Source organism: Urtica dioica, chromosome 8 (genome assembly GCF_054948205.1).
Source record: "Urtica dioica subsp. dioica isolate 48M chromosome 8, U.dioica_male_clone48M_v1_H2, whole genome shotgun sequence".
Classification (NCBI taxonomy): domain Eukaryota; kingdom Viridiplantae; phylum Streptophyta; class Magnoliopsida; order Rosales; family Urticaceae; genus Urtica; species Urtica dioica.
The window spans coordinates 14,410,565-14,430,106 of NC_142763.1; the positions used below are offsets into that span (position 1 = coordinate 14,410,565).

At 37.8% G+C, this 19,542-nt stretch overlaps 3 protein-coding genes across 3 annotated transcripts; 2 read left to right on the forward strand and 1 right to left on the reverse strand.

Annotated features, from left to right (window-relative positions):
* The first annotated feature begins 5,466 nt into the window (after positions 1-5,466).
* LOC149388404 (uncharacterized) lies at positions 5,467-6,493 on the forward strand. The gene is made up of 2 exons (XM_089622420.1): positions 5,467-6,392; positions 6,490-6,493. Exons 1-2 carry the CDS (start codon positions 5,467-5,469, stop codon positions 6,491-6,493), a joined length of 930 nt encoding a protein of 309 aa, XP_089478546.1.
* A 3,177-nt stretch (positions 6,494-9,670) lies between these two features.
* Positions 9,671-11,247, reverse strand: LOC149388405 (uncharacterized). Its single transcript, XM_089622421.1, has 3 exons — positions 10,444-11,247; positions 9,950-10,337; positions 9,671-9,812 (listed from the first exon to the last, which is right to left on the reverse strand). The coding sequence occupies exons 1-2, from the start codon at positions 11,245-11,247 to the stop codon at positions 10,065-10,067; spliced, it is 1,077 nt and encodes a 358-aa protein (XP_089478547.1). The 3' UTR covers positions 9,671-9,812; positions 9,950-10,064.
* A 1,307-nt stretch (positions 11,248-12,554) lies between these two features.
* LOC149388406 (uncharacterized) lies at positions 12,555-18,558 on the forward strand. The gene is made up of 11 exons (XM_089622422.1): positions 12,555-12,623; positions 12,934-13,086; positions 13,203-13,292; positions 13,521-13,611; positions 13,691-13,817; positions 14,671-14,740; positions 16,375-16,431; positions 16,569-16,709; positions 16,892-17,083; positions 17,209-17,274; positions 18,051-18,558. Exons 1-11 carry the CDS (start codon positions 12,555-12,557, stop codon positions 18,435-18,437), a joined length of 1,443 nt encoding a protein of 480 aa, XP_089478548.1. The 3' UTR covers positions 18,438-18,558.
* The last annotated feature ends 984 nt before the right edge of the window (positions 18,559-19,542 follow it).

Here is a 19,542-nt window from a genome sequence, read left to right on the forward strand (position 1 = left end):
GTACGAAAAGCAGCTTTCGGGATGTCTTCATCTCGAACCTTCAGCTGACGGTATCTCAAACGCAAGTCAATCTTCGAGAACACTGTCGCTCCTGACAGTTGATCAAAGAGATCGTCTATCCGCAACAACGGATACTTGTTCTTGATCGCTACTTGGTCCAATCCACGGTAGTCAATACAGAGCCGTAAGGAATTATCTGCCTTCTTAACGAACAAGACAGGCGCTCCCCAAGGCTAATGGCTTGGTCGTATGAACCCTTTGTCAAGCAACTCTTGTAGCTGCGTCTTGAGTTCCTTCAATTCTGCTGGAGCCATACGATATGGAGCTTTCGATATCGGAGTTGTGCCTGGAATGAGCTCTATATCGGAGTTGTGCTTGAGATTTTTAAATCTCCGAGTATGTTCCGAATAATAATATTGAATTACTCGAATATTCTCATTCCGAAATTTCATCGACCTTAAATATTATCATTTCCCAAGATATTTATAATCTAAGGACGTCTTATATGCAACAAGAATTTGAATTAAAACTCGTCCATTTTATTCAAATTCACAAGTCGAGCGTTTACAAAAGTTTATGCATTACAACCACCCATGTTGTGCTAGTGGTTTTACTTCTCGGGCTCTCTCCTACAGTTTTAGGGAGCGAGACTATTCCCTTAGGCTGGATTGAGTCTCCTGTGAAACCATAGAGATTTTCGGGGGAATGAGCTAATGCATCTTGCTTAAGACCCATCTTGTTGAACGTGTCTTCATAGAGCACGTCGACAGCACTCCCAGTGTCCACCAATATTCGGTGTACATTCCTGTTACCGATGAGAGCTGATATAACCAGCGGATCATTGTGAGGGAACATCACCCACCGAGCATCTTCTGCTGTAAAAGTGATAGGCTCCGAGCCAGGTTTGACCATCTTGTTAGGCCTTTGTTCGGCTGTAAACAAGATTTGTCGGGGTCATGCGTAGGCTTTTCTTACATAGCTCTTTTGAGCGCTTCTTGAAGTTCCTCCCACATGTGGTCCTCTGACTATGATTGAGATTTCAGCATACGCCTCACCTTTCTGTTCCTCTTGGTTCCCTTGTTCGGCCTTGAATTTCTTCAACGCTCATCTTCGGATTAAAGCTTCTATAGCTTCTTTGAGGTTGAAGCAGTCGGCAGTGCGATGACCGATGTCCGCGTGGAAAGCACAATATTTTGTTTTATCTCTCCTTGAGATATCTTTCTTGATCGGTCTTGGCTTAGGGAAATCTTCTTTGTCCTGTGTAAGACTAAATATCTCCTCTATCGGGGCATTGAGCTTATGATATTTATCAAACTTACTGGAAAAAGGCTTCAGAGGTCCTGCTCCTGACCGACTCTTCTTCGGTGGGCGGTTGTCCTCGGAATGTCGTTCCATGTGCTCTTCTCGATAGCTCTTTGGTGGCTTTGCTTTTCTTGCCGCCAACCTTGCTTCCTCCGCGTTGATATACTTCTGAGCTCTCTTCAGAAAATCGTTGTAATCCCTTGGACTAGTCTTCTGAAGTGACCACCAAAATTCTGATTCTGTTCGGACGCCGGAGGAGATCCCGAAGAGCTTAAAGTCTTCGTTCAGATCGTCAACTTGAAGAGCTTGCTCCGAGTAGCGATTAATGAAATCTTTTAGAGATTCGTCATGGGCTTGTCTCACCGCTAGCAGCCTTTCTTTGGGAGTTTTCCCCGAGCTGGAGCCGACAAACTGTTCCATGAATTTTCTGGATAATTGCTTCCAGGATCCTATGGAGTTTGGCTTTAGTTTTCTATACCACCTTTTGGTTGAGCCAGTTAAAGTGATAGAGAATGCTCTGCACATAACTTCTGGTCCGGCCCCTTGTAACAGCATCCAAGAAGAAAAGGTGTCTAGATGGTCTCCTGGGTCGGTCTTTCCATCGTATACTGGGATGCTCGGCATCCTGAAACGATCAGGCAGCGGGTGTTCTAACACACGTGCTGTGAAAGGGGAGATAGCTTCTCCAACTTTCGGGATAGACTCCTTTTGACCTAGAGCCACTTCTTCGATTCGACGCTCCAATCTTCTAAAATTTGTTTTGTTGGTGCTCGCGCTGTCTTCAGTTTCCGAGCTTACCATGCTATTTCTGAAAGTGTTTGAATGACCTCTGTCCATAGTGGGCTGGTACCGATCAGGAATCTTTTCCTGACTGGACTGCTCTTTCTCGGATTCAGAGTCATCTTCCATCCTCTCATACCGATCTTTAGCATGTTTCCGAGATTTCTTAATCTGCGGATTCTGCCCGACGGGTTCTTTCCCTGATCGGTGTGAGGGTTCTTCATCTGGGATCACTACCGCGCTTCGCAGTGTGACTTTCTTTGCCTGCAGCCTTCTCTTCAGCTCCCTGTTATTCGCCTCTAAGACCGAAAGACGCTCTTGCATCTGTCTGAATTGTTCTTCGAGACTAGGTTCTGGGAGAAGTTCAGCTATTTCCTCCAGGGTAAGAGGTAAGGTGCGATTGTGATGTTCTATCTCCGTCTCCTGGTTGGGGACAGTGATCGGGGTGGATGAGCTAGCCATATTCTTCAGCTGTGTCCCCTCCTTCTAGCGCCAACTGTTGACTTGTAAAATTAGTACAACAATATCTCACGAAAATACACAGACTCCGAGTACGATGACTCCGAGTACATAGATGATTTAGGTAAGACTTTCTCTTTATACAGACGAATCTAATACAAGATAGCAGTGTTTTCTAGAGGTTCTAAGTGAAAGAAAGTAAGTAAAAAACTCGTCCTTAGTTCTGTGCCGCAGCCTCTATTTATACTCGTCTGGTGTAGCCTCGTGGTCGTGTCTCGGGCGGTTATTCTGGGGAACGTGGGGTGATCAATCCCACGTTCTGGACGGTTTTGGGTAACTGCCTCTTCCCTCTCGCTGAGGTGGACGGTTATTACTCTTTGTATGGTTCCTGAACCGTCAAGGTGTGCGTTTTAGAGTTTGAAACATGTTTTCTTTTGGTTTTGACTAGTCTTTGACCCACGTTCTTCTCTTCTCTCCGAAGTTCTGATCGGTGAGTTTCGTTCTTGACTTATGAACGGTTCGTTCCTTTTCAATGGATGACCCTTGGGTTTACTTAACCTGAGCTCGGTGCTGGATTCTTCTCGCTGCTCGGGAGTCCGACTATCCTGCTCGGTGTCTGACTAATTTATCCCGTAACAGAAGGAAATAAAATATGTAAGAGAATATGAAGCCGACTAAGAATTTATTGTTGATAATGAAATCCTAGAGAACTTTTTGACAAGATATTTAGAACAAATAAGAGACATATAAAAAATATATACATATGTAAACGGATTTGAAGACGACTAAGAATTTGTTGTTGATAATAAAATTCAATAAAACTTTATGAAAAAATATTTTAGAACAGATATGAGACAATATGTTTAAACTACGGGGCTATCTCTGTTGTTGATATATATACATATTCACATTTGTCTTGATTATATTGCAACATTATATTATAACATGCAACCTAAAGAAGTGGGTTCAAATGATTTACAATCTTGAAGACCTAGCCAAAATATATTTTTAAAAAAAAGGCTAAGAGCATTTCGCATTTGGGGCACAACTACAAGCAATGACCAAACCACAAAACAAACTTAAGCGGGGTTCTCGAATGTCAAATAATTTTGGAAGGGGATAAAAACTAAAAATTAAGATGGACCAGAAATAAGTTTTGAATTTATTTTTGTATAGTACACAATTACAAAACTCCTATGATTAATTTATAATTTTATTTAATAATTTTTATTAACACATGTTAATTAGTTATAGAAAATATAGTTTGGCTAAAACGGATTTGATTTTAACTATATTTCATATGAAATTTAAAATATGGCTCATCCACCATCCATTTTTTTTTTCTCTAGTTTATTAAAACTATTTTTTCGATTTCATACATGGGGGATACATGAGGGATAAAGATGTGATTAAATTAAAATTCTCACGTTTGATGTGATTTAGTTAGTGCTATTTCTCTAACCGGCAATCAAAGGCGGAGTCATGTGAAACGTGAGAGTGGCCCGGACCACCACCAAATTTATGAAAATAGCACTATCATGTCCTCCAAAAGTCGTTGGAGATTTTCGAGTTTGAGCTTTTGAGTGTGTGAGGTAGACTCTGAACTAGAGAAGGGAGAAGGGAAAATGGAGAAGAGATGACGGGGGGAAAGGAAATGAAACAAAATTTTTGTATAAAAAAAGGCAAATGACACATGTATTTTATTCTTTTTCAATTATATTATATTATTATATAAAGTAGAAGAAGTGGGGACTGTTTTGTTAATTTTTTTATAGAAAAAATAAGAAATTGGAACTCTAAACACAAGTGTTGTTCATTCGTATCAAAGAAATTTTTTCTTTTCAGAAAGATAAAAGTGTTTTTGAAAAACTTAATCCTTTTTTTTTCAAACTTAAACATTTTTTAAGGTTTGTATAATTTTTTTTCTTTAGACTAAAATATAATAATTATTCCGTAGCAATGCGCGATGCATATTTTTTGTATATGTATATATATAATATGATCCGTCGACCGATTTTCTAATGCTCGTGATTTGTTAGAGGCTGAGAGTCCAAATATTTCATATATTTAAAATGTCGTCAAACTATGTATGCAAGATAAGGTAAAAAAAAAAATAGAACGTTGCCTTTTTGGACCAAAATAGAATAATATTCTCCTCTATTTTCTAAACAAAGATTTTTTAAAAATATTCTTAGAACTTTTCTGTGTCTAATCTAATAAAATCCAACATGTTATTGCATTCTCATTTCAATAGACGGACAAATTGAGAAAGTATAATTTTGAAAATGCTTATTTTTTCCGTCATTATCTTAGCATAGACTAATTTGTAAGGAATTGCCTTTAAAATCATTACTAAGTATTTTTATTTATTTATGTGTAGGATTTATACCAGTCAATTTTTCGTGCTCAACAAAAATCGTTTATTGTGGTACCTAGGATAGCCTAGTGGTAATTTCACACCACCTCCTGTGTAGAGGTCGTGGGTTCAATCCCCATTGCAGCAAAACTGCTTTAAAAAAAAACAAAAATCGTTTACTATTGCAAAATGTCCAAAATATATACCAAAGCCAGAATCAGAGAGAGAGAGGAGAGGGTCTCACGTTTCAAGCGACAATCTCGGAATGCCACGTGGCAGATCCACAGGCGTGGATCCCACGCTGACATGGAAGTTATTACGTTAGAGAGAAAGAAGAAGAGACATGTATGTCTTTTTTATTTCGTTTAATTTTCAAACATATTATTATAATTTTATTTGTTTTATATTATTTTCCGACATAGGGAGAGAGAGAAAGAGATAGATATAAGGAAGATGAAGATGAAGAGGGTGATGAGGAAGGTAAGGATGGTGATGATGAGGAAGATGAAGATGGCGATGATGAGGAAGATTTTGATGCAAGCGGATTCTATTGTGAGGATGATCCGGTTATGAATGATAATGATATTCCCATGTCAGAGCCAGTATCGGCGACGCCTCATAAGAAGTCAAAATTATGGGATGCACATGTTTCAATTCCCGATTCGGAGGAAAATGTAAGTACGCCTTCATCCACTGGCAGTTCTTCGGACATATGTGTTGGGCAAATTTTTGATAATAAGTTTGATTTGAAAACTAAAGTTGCCATGCTTGCAATGAGAAAGAGCTTTCAGTATAGGGTCTTCGAAACAAGCAGGAGTCGGTGGGTAGTCAAGTGCAAAGCTGGTGATTGTACTTGGAAATTGAGAGGGAATAAACTACCAAACAGTGATATGTTCGAAGTGAGTGTGTATGTTTCTACACATACTTGTTCCATTGATGCCCCTGCTAGTGGCCAACTTCAAGCTGCACCATGGATTGTAGGACATGTTATCGAGCATAAGTATAGTCTTCAAGCGACATCATATACACCAAGGAACATCATAGAAGATGTACGAAAGGAGTATGGGATAAATTTGAGTTACGAGAAGGCTTGGAGATGCAAGGAGACGGCAATTGGGTACATAAGGGGTACACTTGACGAGTCATACAAGCGGTTACCTGCTTACTTCTACGCATTAGAACAAAAAAATCGAAGTTCGGTTACTGACCTTGTTCTTGACTCCGGCAGTCGATTTCGGTACTGTTTTTGGGCCCTTGGAGCTTGTATACGGGGATTTGCATCATGTCGACCTGTGATATGTATCGATGGTAGTTTCTTGAAGACAAAGTACGGATGGAAGATATTATCGGCGATTGCATTAGATGCAAATGACCAATTGTTTCCACTTGCATTTGCTGTTGTAGACACCGAAAATAATCACTCTTGGACCTACTTCCTTCGGAAACTGAGAGAGACCATCGGTTCCCCGTCAGATTTTTGTTTCATATCAGACAGGTACTTAATTTCGAAGATTTTAGTTTTGTTTCGACAATTTTGGAATGTTATTTCAGAGATTTTAGGTTTTCTGAGAAGTACATTTCGAATATTTTAGTTGATCTAATATTTATGTTTCAAACGCTTTGTTTTAGGCACGCGAGTATCCTTCATGCTATACCGGTTGTGTATCCAGAGTGTTATCACGGGATCTGCTACCAGCATCTAAGTATGAATGTTGCTCATGTGTTCAAAACCGATGTTTGTGGCCCAGAGATGTATGGCGCATGTTATGCTTGGAGAAAATCTGTTTTCCATGCTCAATTCGAGAAGCTAAGGCGTAAAGATCCAAACCTTGCTAAATATCTGGAAGACATTGGAATTGAAAGGTTTGCTCGGTCGTACTTTCCTGGAAAAAGGTAAGTTCACAAGCAGGTAGTACTTTATTTCGAAGATTTTGGTTTGTTTCTTAGATTTACAATGCGACTTCGAATATTTTAACAACAGGTACAATTTATTGACGAGTAACTACGCGGAAAGCTTCAACAAGAGGATAAAGGACGCTAGAACATTCCCAATTTGTAGCATGGTGGAATGCATTCGATTTACTCTTCAAGAATGGTTCTTCAAGCGAAGAGAAAAATCTAGAAATGCGAAGACCAAACTGAGTCCAAAATTTGATGAGGACTTACGACTTCAAGTTCAAAAGGGTCGCCATTTGCAATATTCGGGGGTTACGCAACATGAGTTCTTAGTACTTGATGGAGACGAGGATGGCACGGTAAACATGTTGACAAAAGAATGCACATGCGGGTTGTTTCAACTTCTTGGTCTCCCTTGCATGCATGCGACGTGTGTCGCAACAAAGCGTAACATCGATGTGTATTCATTGTGTCACCCTTTCTATCGAGTAGAAAGTTGGAGAGCAGCCTACATGGATGCTGTGTACCCTTGTGGTCCTGAACACGAGTGGAATGCTCCAGAAGAGCTGTTGAATATGGAGGTCAAGGTACCTGTTGCGAAAAACCCCGCCGGTCGGCCGAAGAAGAAGAGCAAAGGAGGACGGCGCAAGATCAAACGTTTGCCGTCTCAAGGTGAAGTCATTGTTGTTCAGCGCAAATGTAGTATTTGTGGAGGTAGAGGAAATAATAGGAAGTCGTGTACTTTTCGTCAGTAGTATTGGATTTCAGACATTTAAGTTATTTTATGTGTTTGATTTCAGAGTTTTCAGTTAATTTTTGTAATGGATTTCAGACATTTCAGTTATTTTATGTGTTTGATTTCGGAGTTTTCAGTTAGTTTATTTGCTTGATTTCAGACATTTCAGTTATTTTATGTGTTTGATTTCGGAGTTTTCAGTTATTTTATGTGCTTGATTTCAGACATTTCAGTTATTTTATGTGTTTGATTTCAGAGTTTTCAGCTAATTTTTATAATGGATTTCAGATATTTCAGTTATTTTATATGTTTGATTTCGGAGTTTTCAGTTAGTGTATGTGCTTGATTTCAGACATTTCAGTTATTTTATGTGTTTGATTTCGGAGTTTTCAGTTAGTGTATGTGCTTGATTTCAGACATTTCAGTTATTTTATGTGTTTGATTTCGGAGTTTTCAGTTAGTGTATGTGCTTGATTTCAGACATTTCAGTTATTTTATGTGTTTGATTTCGGAGTTTTCAGTTAGTTTATGTGCTTGATTTCAGACATTTCAGTTATTTTATGTGTTTGATTTCGGAGTTTTCAGTTAGTGTATGTGCTTGATTTCAGACATTTCAGTTATTTTATGTGTTTGATTTCGGAGTTTTCAGTTAGTGTATGTGCTTGATTTCAGACATTTCAGTTATTTTATGTGTTTGATTTCGGAGTTTTCAGTTAGTTTATGTGCTTGATTTCAGACATTTCAGTTATTTTATGTGTTTGATTTCGGAGTTTTCAGTTAGTTTATTTGCTTGATTTCAGGCATTTCAGTTATTTTATGTGTTTGATTTCGGAGTTTTCAGTTAGTTTATGTGCTTGATTTCAGACATTTCAGTTATTTTATATGTTTGATTTCAGAGTTTTCAGTTAGTTTATTTGCTTGATTTCAGACATTTAAGTTATTTTATGTGTTTGATTTCGGAGTTTTCAGTTTGTTTATGTGCTTGATTTCAGACATTTCAGTTATTTTATATTTTTTATTTCAGAGTTTTCAGCTAATTTTTATAATGGATTTCAGAAATTTCAGTTATTTTATGTGTTTGATTTCGGAGTTTTCAGTTAGTTTATGTGCTTGATTTCAGACATTTCAGTTATTTTATGTGTTTGATTTCGGAGTTTTCAGTTAGTTTATTTGCTTGATTTCAGACATTTCAGTTAGTTTATGTGCTTGATTTCAGACATTTCAGTTATTTTTTGTCAAGGATTTCAGACATTTCTGGTTACAAACCAAAATATCATCCAAAAAACTAGTCTCCAAAGGGACCCCCTCCAAAACTACCAAAGTAATTATCAAGAAACATTACAAACCCAATTTTCATCCAAAAAACTAGTCTATGACAGTATCAAAGTAATTTTCATCACCCTCTTTTTCAGGCTTTTAAGTTTGGCTGTGTTCAACGGAGTGTAATCATCATGCTTTATGGGCCGCTTGCTCTTTCTCTTCGAAACTACACAATTCAACATAAAATAATTAAAAAGCACATAAACCATGAAATATAGGCAAAACAGTTTGAAAATTGAGAACTTACCATAGACGCGGACAGATTCTTTCGCCGGAGGGTTGACGAAGTCGTCGTCGTCGTCATCGGGGGCTGCCACAGAGGTTCCCGTCTTGGGGGCTGCCACAGTTCTCGCCGTCTCTTTCGCCGGAGGGTTGACGAAGTCGTCGTCGTCGTCAACGGGGGCTGCCACGGTGGATGCCGTCTCGGGGGCTGCCACAGTTCTCGCCGTCTCTTTCGCCGGAGGGTTGACGAAGTCGTCGTCGTCGTCAACGGGGGCTGCCACGGTGGATGCCGTCTCGGGGGCTGCCACAGTTCTCGCCGTCTCTTTCGCCGGAGGGTTGACGAAGTCGTCGTCGTCGTCAACGGGGGCTGCCACGATGGATGCCGTCTCGGGGGCTGCCACTGTGCTTGCCATCTCGGGGGCTGTCACGGTGGTTTCCGTCTCGGGGCAGCCACTGTGCTTGCCGTCTCGGGGGCTGCCATGGTACTTTCCATCCCTTCGTCTTCATCTTCATCGTCCTCACCGTCATCGTCTTCCTTGTCATCATCTCCATCGTTGTCATCGTCTTCATCTTCATCGTCCTCAGCATCATCTCCATCGTTGTCATCATCTTCATCGGCGTCTTCCTCACCATCTTCTTCTTCACCATTACCGATATCATCATCATCCGGAGGGTCCAAAGTTTCGTCATGAATATTGACAGCTTCGTCAGGGTCAAAAAATAAACCTTCATCATTCTCCACTGCCCAAAATTATGTAACAAAACACCAAGAATTAATAACTAATATTCGAAACAGTATATAACAAAAGCCATAAAATTCCGAAACCAGTAACAAAATACAATTAAAAACTACGAAATACACAGTTGAGACAGATTACCATGTGGAGATGGTGACCTCCGCCGTGGATACTGCTCCGGTGGATACCTCTCTTCCTGTGTAGCGCTTCCCGGGACGACACTTACCAAATAATTGAGTTTCTCAGTCGTGTCTTTTTACCACCTCATGATTTGCTTCCTCATGCGCTTCTGCTCCCTACACATTTTCTTAACATTATGCTCCACATCGGTCAAACGCCGTTCTAGCATTGAAAACTTCTCATCTCCAGGTGGTGGGCCAACGCCCTCTTCGTTCACGTACGCAGACTTCTTGTGCGCTACAACAGAACTGTAACCCGGATATTCTGGTATACTAGATGGGTGTCTCTCGAGTATGGAGAGATACTTCTTCTCACCATCGGTAGGCTCAAGCGTCGGTGTTGCCTCCACCTATAAAACAAAACTTCGAAATTAATCATACATAATAGTTGTAAAACGTCGAAATGAAGCTGAAAATGTACATAAAATCTCCAAAGAAAAAAGTTAGAAAACATACGCTTTGTCGGATTAACTTTTTTGTGAACCCCTTCTGTCTTGCTTGTTTCATTCTCACCCATTTGAGCATTCTCGGAATGCTATTCTCGCTCAATTTCTTGCCATACTCTACACCGACAAACTCTATGGCCTCGTACGCCCAAAATTGAACCGCAGGGAGAAACCCTTGGACCGCATACTTTGCGTCTTGAACCTTCTTCTGCTTCTTACCTCGATTCTCGTATAAGCTACGCAGGTGTTTCGGGTCCGTCGCTAGCAACCCCTCGAGAGTGGCAGCCCAACTAACGTGGCCCCACGGAAACGCCATAAAGTATAGGAGCTCATCAACCATACTCAACAACTCCTCCCAAATACCTTGCCAACTATCCTTTCCTCGTATGATGCCTTCCACAATCAAACACAATCCGAGCTTGTACAAGTCTTCTTTGTTCGTGCACGTGTTAAAAGCTGCCTCTAAATCAGCAACAGACGGTGCCTTGTGAAGTTTTTCGTCGTTGTCATCAACGTGTTCGGGGTCAGGAAAATACGTCTTCAACAGACGGTTGCTTGAAAGGTGCTTCTTGAATTCTTCCGTTGATGGAAGCGTACTAAACTTTAGTCCGGTCGTCAAACCAAACTCGTTTCTTCCGAAACGGATAGGATTCTTACCGATACCAAAGTAAATTGCATCCTGACATCTTTGCTGGATGCGTCGTTGGAGAAGTTGGTCTATAATCACACCATTAAAGTTGAAACCCGTAACGGAAGGGGAATCGATCCAACTAAATTGTGTGTCCTTCAACCTAGCATGTAATCCGAATACCATAAATCGTGTGCTTATTACCTTCAAGAACCCGCTGCCTCTGAAACTTATTTGACCACTGTTCTCCTTACAGATGGGAACTAACAATTCATACTTCGGTGCCTACAAAAAAATGAGAAAAGTTCGAAATAAAGAATCAATCACAGAAAACTTACTGAAAACTCTGAAATCCTGTACATAAACTAACTGAAAACTCTGAAATCCATAAAAAAAGATAACTGCAAACTCTGAAGTCCTTTACATAAACTAACTGAAAACTTTGAAAATCATTATATAAACTAGCTGAAAACTCTGAAATCCATTACAAAACATAACTGAAAACTCTGAAATCCATTACAAAAAATAACTGAAAACTCTGAAATTCATAAAAAAAAATTAACTGAAAACTCTGAACTCATTTACAAAAGATAACTGAAAACTCTGAAATCCTTTACATAACCTAACTGAAAACTCTGAAATTCATTACATAAACTAAATGAAAACTATGAAATCCATTACAAAAAATAACTGAAAACTCTGAAATCCATAAAAAAAATTAACTGAAAACTCTGAAATCATTTACAAAAGATAACTGAAAACTCTGAAATTTATTACATAACCTAACTGAAAACTCTGAAATTTATTACATAAACTAACTGAAAACTATGAAATCCATTACAAAAAATAACTGAAAACTAAATGAAATCCATTACAAAACATAACTGAAAACTCTGAAATCCATAAAAAAACATAACTGAAAACTCTGAAATCATTTACAAAAAATAACTGAAAACTCTGAAATCCTTTACATAAACTAACTGAAAACTCTGAAATCCTTTACACAAAATAACTGAAAACTCTGAAATCCTTTACATAACCTAACTGAAAAAATCCGAAATCTCTAATCAAAACTACATCCCAAACTTTCAAACCGATAATACCCAATATTTCATATCAAAACAATCTTATTCACCAAAAATTCATCGAAAACTCAAAACAAACTCAAAACAATGGGACACATGAAAACTATGAAATCGTTTACAAAAAATAAATCCATTACATAAACAAAGCAAACTTGAAAGATCGAAAACTTCATAGCCAAAAAATCCGAAATCTCTAATCAAAACTACATCCCAAACTTTCACATCGATAATACCCAATATTTCATATCAAAACAATCTTAATCACCAAAAATATCATTTTCATAAACTTCAAACCCTCAAACCCAAAATCTTCGAAACATATTCTAAACAACCCTAACAAGTCATAATCGCAAATTTTGAAATAATGTCATCTAAATAATTATGAAACCATTAACAAACCCTAAAACAATGGGACTCAAAACAAACTCACCATTTTCGTCTGGTTCGCGACTCGTCTGGACTGGCAAGGAGGGCTCGGTTGGTTCGCGACTCGGCTGGAGGGCTCTGTTGGTTCGCGAGGATGCTGGACTGGCGACGAACGACCGAGATGACGAGTAGGGCTGGACCGACGAGGAGAAGAGAAGAGAAGAGGGCGATGGATTTGAGGCGGGACGGGCTGAGCGACCGGGAGAAGTGAAGAGAAAGGGAATTTGGGGCTGAGCGGTTTTTTTTTTTTTTTTATGTTTTTGAATTGAAAAGAGAAAGGCACGTATGATTTGGGAGTGGAGACAAATAAATGATTGATTTTAAAAGGAATTTTAACTTAAGGGTAATTTGGACAATTCAGGTGGCCAAACGCTTGGTTTCTCTAAAGGATCCAAAATATGATTTGGTTTTCAAATCAGATGCTACACTAAGCTTGGTTTATCAAGTAGATATAGCGAAGAACAAGGCGCGGAAGGACAGGCGTCCAAAAAAGCGAGCAAACGAAAATAACGAGGTTAATACGAGCTAAAAGAAAAGAGAGAGAAAACAGAAAATAAAAAGAAATACTATTTTCATATAAATTCAGAGAGAGAAACCAGCTTTTCTTTTTTCATTTCTTTGTTTCTTCAGTTGCAACATTTTTCCTTCGTTCTAGGGCTCGCTGAAAGATTTTGCGAGAAAGTTCAAGACAAAGGAAAAAAAAACGGAATTCCAAAAGTCGTTCGTTACATAGGAAAGATTAGCAAGAAACAGAATACCAGCAGAGATTTATGAATGAAACGGACTCTTGACGATAATCAACGAGTAAAGAAACCAATTCGTTAGATCTTTTTTCTTCTCCGCCGCAATCAGCGGCGACGGAGACTCCGATCGGTCAGTTTGAGCGAACCATTTTTTTTTATTCTTCTTCATTTTTGCAGCTGCATTTTTTCGCTGTTGAAATCCTAGGCGAGTGAAGCGATCGTCGCGTTGAAGGCGCGGATCTGGTTGGGCGATCGGTCGATTGTTTGGTTGATTGAGTCGAATCGAATCGTGTTTGGTCGTCGGATGAGAGAGAAGCCAGTCTCATGTTTCAGGGATCGAAAGGGAGAACGATGAAATGGGAGACATTGTTTAAGGACATCAAAGAGAAGGTCGATCTCACACAGTCTCCTTCGTCTTCGTCTCTTTTAGCGCCCAATTCTTCGCTCTCCTCGCCGCTTCACGCTTCTCCCGTTCAAGACAGCAATGCCTCGCCGACTCAGGGTTATTATTATTTTTACTTTAACTATTGTTTTCTTGAAGTCTCTTAACATTCTTTTGAATTCATAATTTGGCGCATTAGAAAGAAGTTTGGATTAAATTTGGTTCCGATTGCCGGATTTTTCCGATACATAGGCATTGATTGCCTCTTTGATCGATTTGGTATGTTTTAGGGTTTATGGTTTTAGATATGACCGGTGATTTAGGTATGTTCTCGTATTTATTTATTTTTTGGCGTAAGAATTTGGTATGTTGCTTTTGGTGGACGATGAGTATGATTGAAGTTCCATGATCCCAATTCTATCTTAGGTGTCCAGAATAGTGTTTGTCACATTGTGGTTTTAAACTTTGGGGCTTTGTTCTAGGTTTCCCATAGCAGGTTCAGTTAAGTACTCTTGAATGGTTCAGTCTATTTTGGATATTGAATAAAGAATTGTGTCGTATATTGTCGTAGTCGTGCCATATAATGTTGTACGTTATCATACATAACAAAGAGTTTTGTAACGGCTAATGCGGGTCGGTCCTTTTGTGAGGTTTTTGACTGGTTTTCAGCGGATTCAGTATTTGTGTTGACTGCTCTGAACATTGCCTTTTGTTTGCCTTATTTACCCTGCCTGTTGATGAGGTTCTTGAATCGCCCATTCATTGTTTGATGGGAGTCAATGCAGAACATAATAGCACCATATCCACCATTTTGGATGAATTAATGTTTTCGTATGCTCGATTAATTATTAGATAAAATGGCCCGAGCCATATAAATACGATTCTTATTTTTTTTATTTTTTTATTTTTTATATTTAAACATCTTTAGCTCTTTTTTGGTTATAATTATATGTGCTTTTTTCCCTTTCGGCAGAGACAAACATGAACTGGAGTTGGATTTTAAAAGATTTTGGGAAGAGTTTCGATCATCCAGCTCTGAAAAGGTTCTTGCTTGGCTAATTAGTTGATTCTATTATCTTCTTACTGACGCAAAATATGCTCACAATGTTTCCATTGATTATGCAGGAGAAAGAAGCGGCCTTGAATTTGACTGTAGATTCTTTTTGTAGATTAGTGAAGCAGCATGCTAATGTAGCTCAATTAGTGACCATGTATGAGCCTCTTTTCATTAGATGCTTTCGTTAGTTCTTACTTTTATGCTACATTTTGAATTGGTGCTTACTAGGAAACTTTGTTATGACCAGCTTTTAGTTAAATTTAAAGTTTTGATAATCTGACTTCCAAAGTAGTAGGGGTTTTTTTTTTTTTTTTTTTTTTTTTTGTTGTTGTTGTTGTAGTTGTAGTTGTCTGAACGGTTGCGTATTCCCTGAAGTACCTTGCCTGTTTCTCTGATACATTTGTAATGAAATGCAAACTGTTATCTTCCAGTGCATGACAAACTGTTCAAAATTGGGTTATCGGGATAGGATTTAAACAACAATCTGATGATGATTGATGACGAAAAATGAAGTTAGAAATGTTTTTCCAGTTCATCTATAAACCTTGAATACAATACAAACTATAGTTTCTTCAGTCAGGACTCTGTTCGGCTTCTCAATGGATGGAATTGCTTTTTCTGTGGATGCTTATCTGAGTACTTATTTAAATTCTGATGCTAGATCACATAAGAGTATGAATAATCATTAATAAGATGGAATTAAAACAGTTTAGCTCGAGTGTATCAGAATTTACTCTTATGAATGTATAAAATTCAACCCAAAAGGTTATTGTACTCGTAAAACATTTGTTTTCATACTACACTTAGTTCTTGCAAGAGATGATCAAACTCAGCCCTTTTGGCATCAACAAACCATTTCTCAATTTGTTGATGCACGCTCAATCAAATACAAACATTATTTTAATCTTCTGGGCTTACACATTTATCTTCTTTAAAATTGTCTGCAAAATGTCATTACGTGGAACTTGTTTACTAAGTTTAAAATGTTTTGGTCAAATGCAGGTTAGTTGAAACACATATATTCTCATTTGTAGTGGGAAGAGCATTTGTAACAGATATTGATAAGTTGAAAGTGGGCACCGAAACAAGATCTTTGGTGGTATCAAAAGTGTTAAAGTTCTTTTCAGAAATCAAGCCATGTTTGTTTCTCATCTCAAAAACTGTTTTTTAGTTTTTGAGTTGAAAAAATTGAAAACATGTTTGGTAAAGTGTTTTCGGAAAAAATTTTCAAAAAATTTTGAAGTTGTTTTGGAAAAAAGTAAAGAAAACTGAAAACAAATAAAAGGTGTTTTTGAAAAAAAATTTCTTCTCTTATCTCATCTTTCTCCTCATCTTCTCTTTTCATTCTTTCAAAAACAAAAATGAAAACTATACCAAACACTTTTTTCAGTTTTTTCACTTTCTCAAAAACAAAAATGAAAACTGTACCAAACAACTTTTTGAAAACAATTACAAAACAGTTTTTCAATACAACTACAAAAATTAGAAAACAGAAAACAAAAAACTTTTTGAGTTAACTACCAAACACAACCAAGTCTTAGATAAAAAAAAATTTCCCGATAAAGGGTTGCTTCGATTAATTTATTTTATAGTGAAGTGTTATCATTTTGACATTCGCAGGAGAACATCAGTTCCGGATCCAATTTGTTATGTGCAATAGAAGTGTTGGTATCTGCGGTAAAGTTTCTTTGGCTTGCTTGGTTAGAAATCTCTTTTTTACTGTGGTAGAGTAGATACCCGTTTCTAAGGTTCTCTATTTTTCTTTCCATAGACTCCAATATTAACTGACATACACTTAATGTTTGCTGTTCCAGCCTATTGATAAACAACCTCTCCTTGATTCTGGGATTTTCTGCTGTCTCGTTCATGTTCTTTATTCTCTTTTGGATCCTGATGAACCGGTCCTGATTGATAAAGACTTGGATGATGGTGTTTCCCAAGCTAGACGACTTGAGGTATTTATCTCTCATTTCTTATTGGATAATTTTCGTTGAACTGTATGTTTGTCTTTAATACGCGTGCACGTCTTTATTTGCTAAAGCTGTATCAGTATTTATTTATTACATAGGAGTAGTCTTGCGACACATAACATGCTTTTTATTTTTATTTTATCATATAATTTGATTTTTATTTCCAGGTTGAAGGGAGTCTTGTGCACATTATGAAAGCTCTGGCAAGCCATCCTTCTGCAGCACAAAGTTTAACTGAGGATGTTTCACTTGAGCTGCTCTTCCAGATGGTTGCGAATGGATCGTTGAAAGTATTTTCTCGATACCAGGAAGGCCTTGTTCCATTGCACAGCATTCAACTCCATAGACATGCTATGCAGGTAGGCGGTTGCACATTCCATATTCATTTTTGGGGGAGTCATAGAAGATTAACATAATTCCCTGACTGCCTGCAAATCTCATTAGTATTTGAATGAAACTATTATCGAATCCTTTTGTCTTGCAGATACTTGGTCTTCTTTTGGTCAATGACAATGGAAGCACGTCAAAATATATTCGCAAACATCATCTGGTATATTATGCTTCACATATGATGATATCATGGCCTTGTAATTCTCTTCCTGTATTCTTTGGAAATATACTGGCACATGTTTAAATTTCTAATTTTATTTCTTTTTGATAATCTAAATTGTCTATTCACTGGGATAAATGAATTTTGATTAGTAAATGATGGAATTGGAAACGTATAGCCATTCCCTGTAAAAATAAATTGGAATCATGTCTACAATGAATTCCATTGAATGCTTGAAAACTGAGTCAAGAATCTTCTGGGCTGGGCAACCTGAAAATTTATTCTGCTGTATTCTGTACTTACTATTTTGATAGCTGTATTCTGAACCTACTATTTTGATAATCTTGTACTGATTTCTATAAATTACTTATTCAGCTAAGATGAACCTGTGGACAGCTCCTTTTGCACTTTGTTTATATTGTAATATACAACCTACTATTTGCATATGCCTTCTATGTCAATTTTCCTTTATTATTCTTATAATTCTAAAATTAATATTATTATAATTCTTATAATCGGTGGTAGTTATTGTCTTTATTCAGGATTTTATTTTAATAATAATATTTCTTAAAAAAATATGATTAATACTATTATTATTATTTTGAACTTTAGGTTGACGTTTTTTCTTTGTATGTGATTTATTTTCCAAAGACCACATTTCTATTTTTTTTATGACCAAATTTAATCTTTCTAGTTTTTGAGAACTTTGAATTTTTGCAGGACTGATTTTTTGTTAGAAAATAAACAGAATACATGATATTTTGCTGCATGTGCAGATAAAAGTTTTGTTAATGGCCATTCTTTCTGATTTTTTCTTGCTTCATGAGACACCGGGGAAGAACAATCGTTGGAAGGAGGCGGTTAAAACGGGGGTGTTGGCAGGCTTTTGGGCTCTGTGGCTAAGCAGGAATAAATGTATTTTTGAGAACGAGGGATGGTGTCAAGAAGGAGTCCGGGAAGTTCTCAACCGGAACATTGCTCTTTGGCTTCACACTGCTTGCAAGGATTTAAAAAATACTCTTTGGTGGACCTTCAGCGAGACTGGAGTAGTGCTATATAGACCTCCCGGTTTACATAGAAATCTTTTGGATATATTTTTAGGTTTTTTGTTTTTTTGGTACCTTTTTCTGACCGACCTCCTGGTTTGTTGTGGGAGGTTATGAATTGGTCTGGAGAGCGTTTTGCTCTCTCTTTTTGTAAATTGGCACTTTTAGCCTGTTAATATAAGATTCTTGTTTAAAAAAAAAAAGAATTTAATCCAGCATGTGGAGATGCTGCATATACTGTGGGCATTGTGGACCTGTTACTGGAATGCATCGAATTGTCGTATAAACCAGGTAACTATGATTTGATTGTCTCTTGCCTAAAAGAGGGTTCAGTTTGGAGTTTCACTGAAGTTTTATTTATCTTGCTATATTTTTTAGATTTAACTTATCTCTGTATATATTGATACTATTTTCTACTTTGGGTTTTTATTATTATGGCTTGTAAAGGCTGGTGCGGTCAAGCTGAGGGAGGATATACACAACGCTCATGGATATCAGTTCCTTGTGCAGTTTGCATTAACCCTTTCTTCCATTCAAAGAAATCTCAGCGTTCAGTTTACTCCCGAGTCTTTATTGGACAAAAATAGTACTTCAGATGGTTCACGTGCATTGACTGACACTCAAAAGTTAATGGAAAAAGAGGATCCCACGACATATCAACTCACTCCTACCTTGTCTAGATTGCTTGATGTTCTTGTTAATTTAGCTCAGACTGGTCCAGCTGAATCATCTGAAGGAAAAGCCTCCAAATCATTTTATAGTAGGGCCAGTGACCACAAGAGAAATCGTACATCATCTTCTGAGCGGTTTGCCGAAGAAAGTTGGGAAAAAGGAAATACTAAAGTTAAAGATCTGGAAGCAGTTCAGATGCTGCAGGACATTTTTTTAAAGGCAGATAGCCGGGAGTTGCAAGCAGAAGTTTTAAACAGAATGTTCAAAATATTCTCCTGTCATCTAGAAAACTACAAGTTGTGCCAGGAGTTGAGAACTGTTCCACTTCTTATCTTAAACATGGCCGGTTTTCCCACATCTCTGCAAGAGATAATCTTAAAAATTCTTGAATATGCTGTGACTGTCGTGAATTGTGTTCCTGAGCAAGAATTACTCTCACTTTGCTGTTTGTTGCAACAGCCGATAACATCAGAGTTAAAGCACACCATATTTCTTTTTTTGTCAAACTCTTATCCTTTGATCAACAGTACAAAAAGGTATTGCGAGAAGT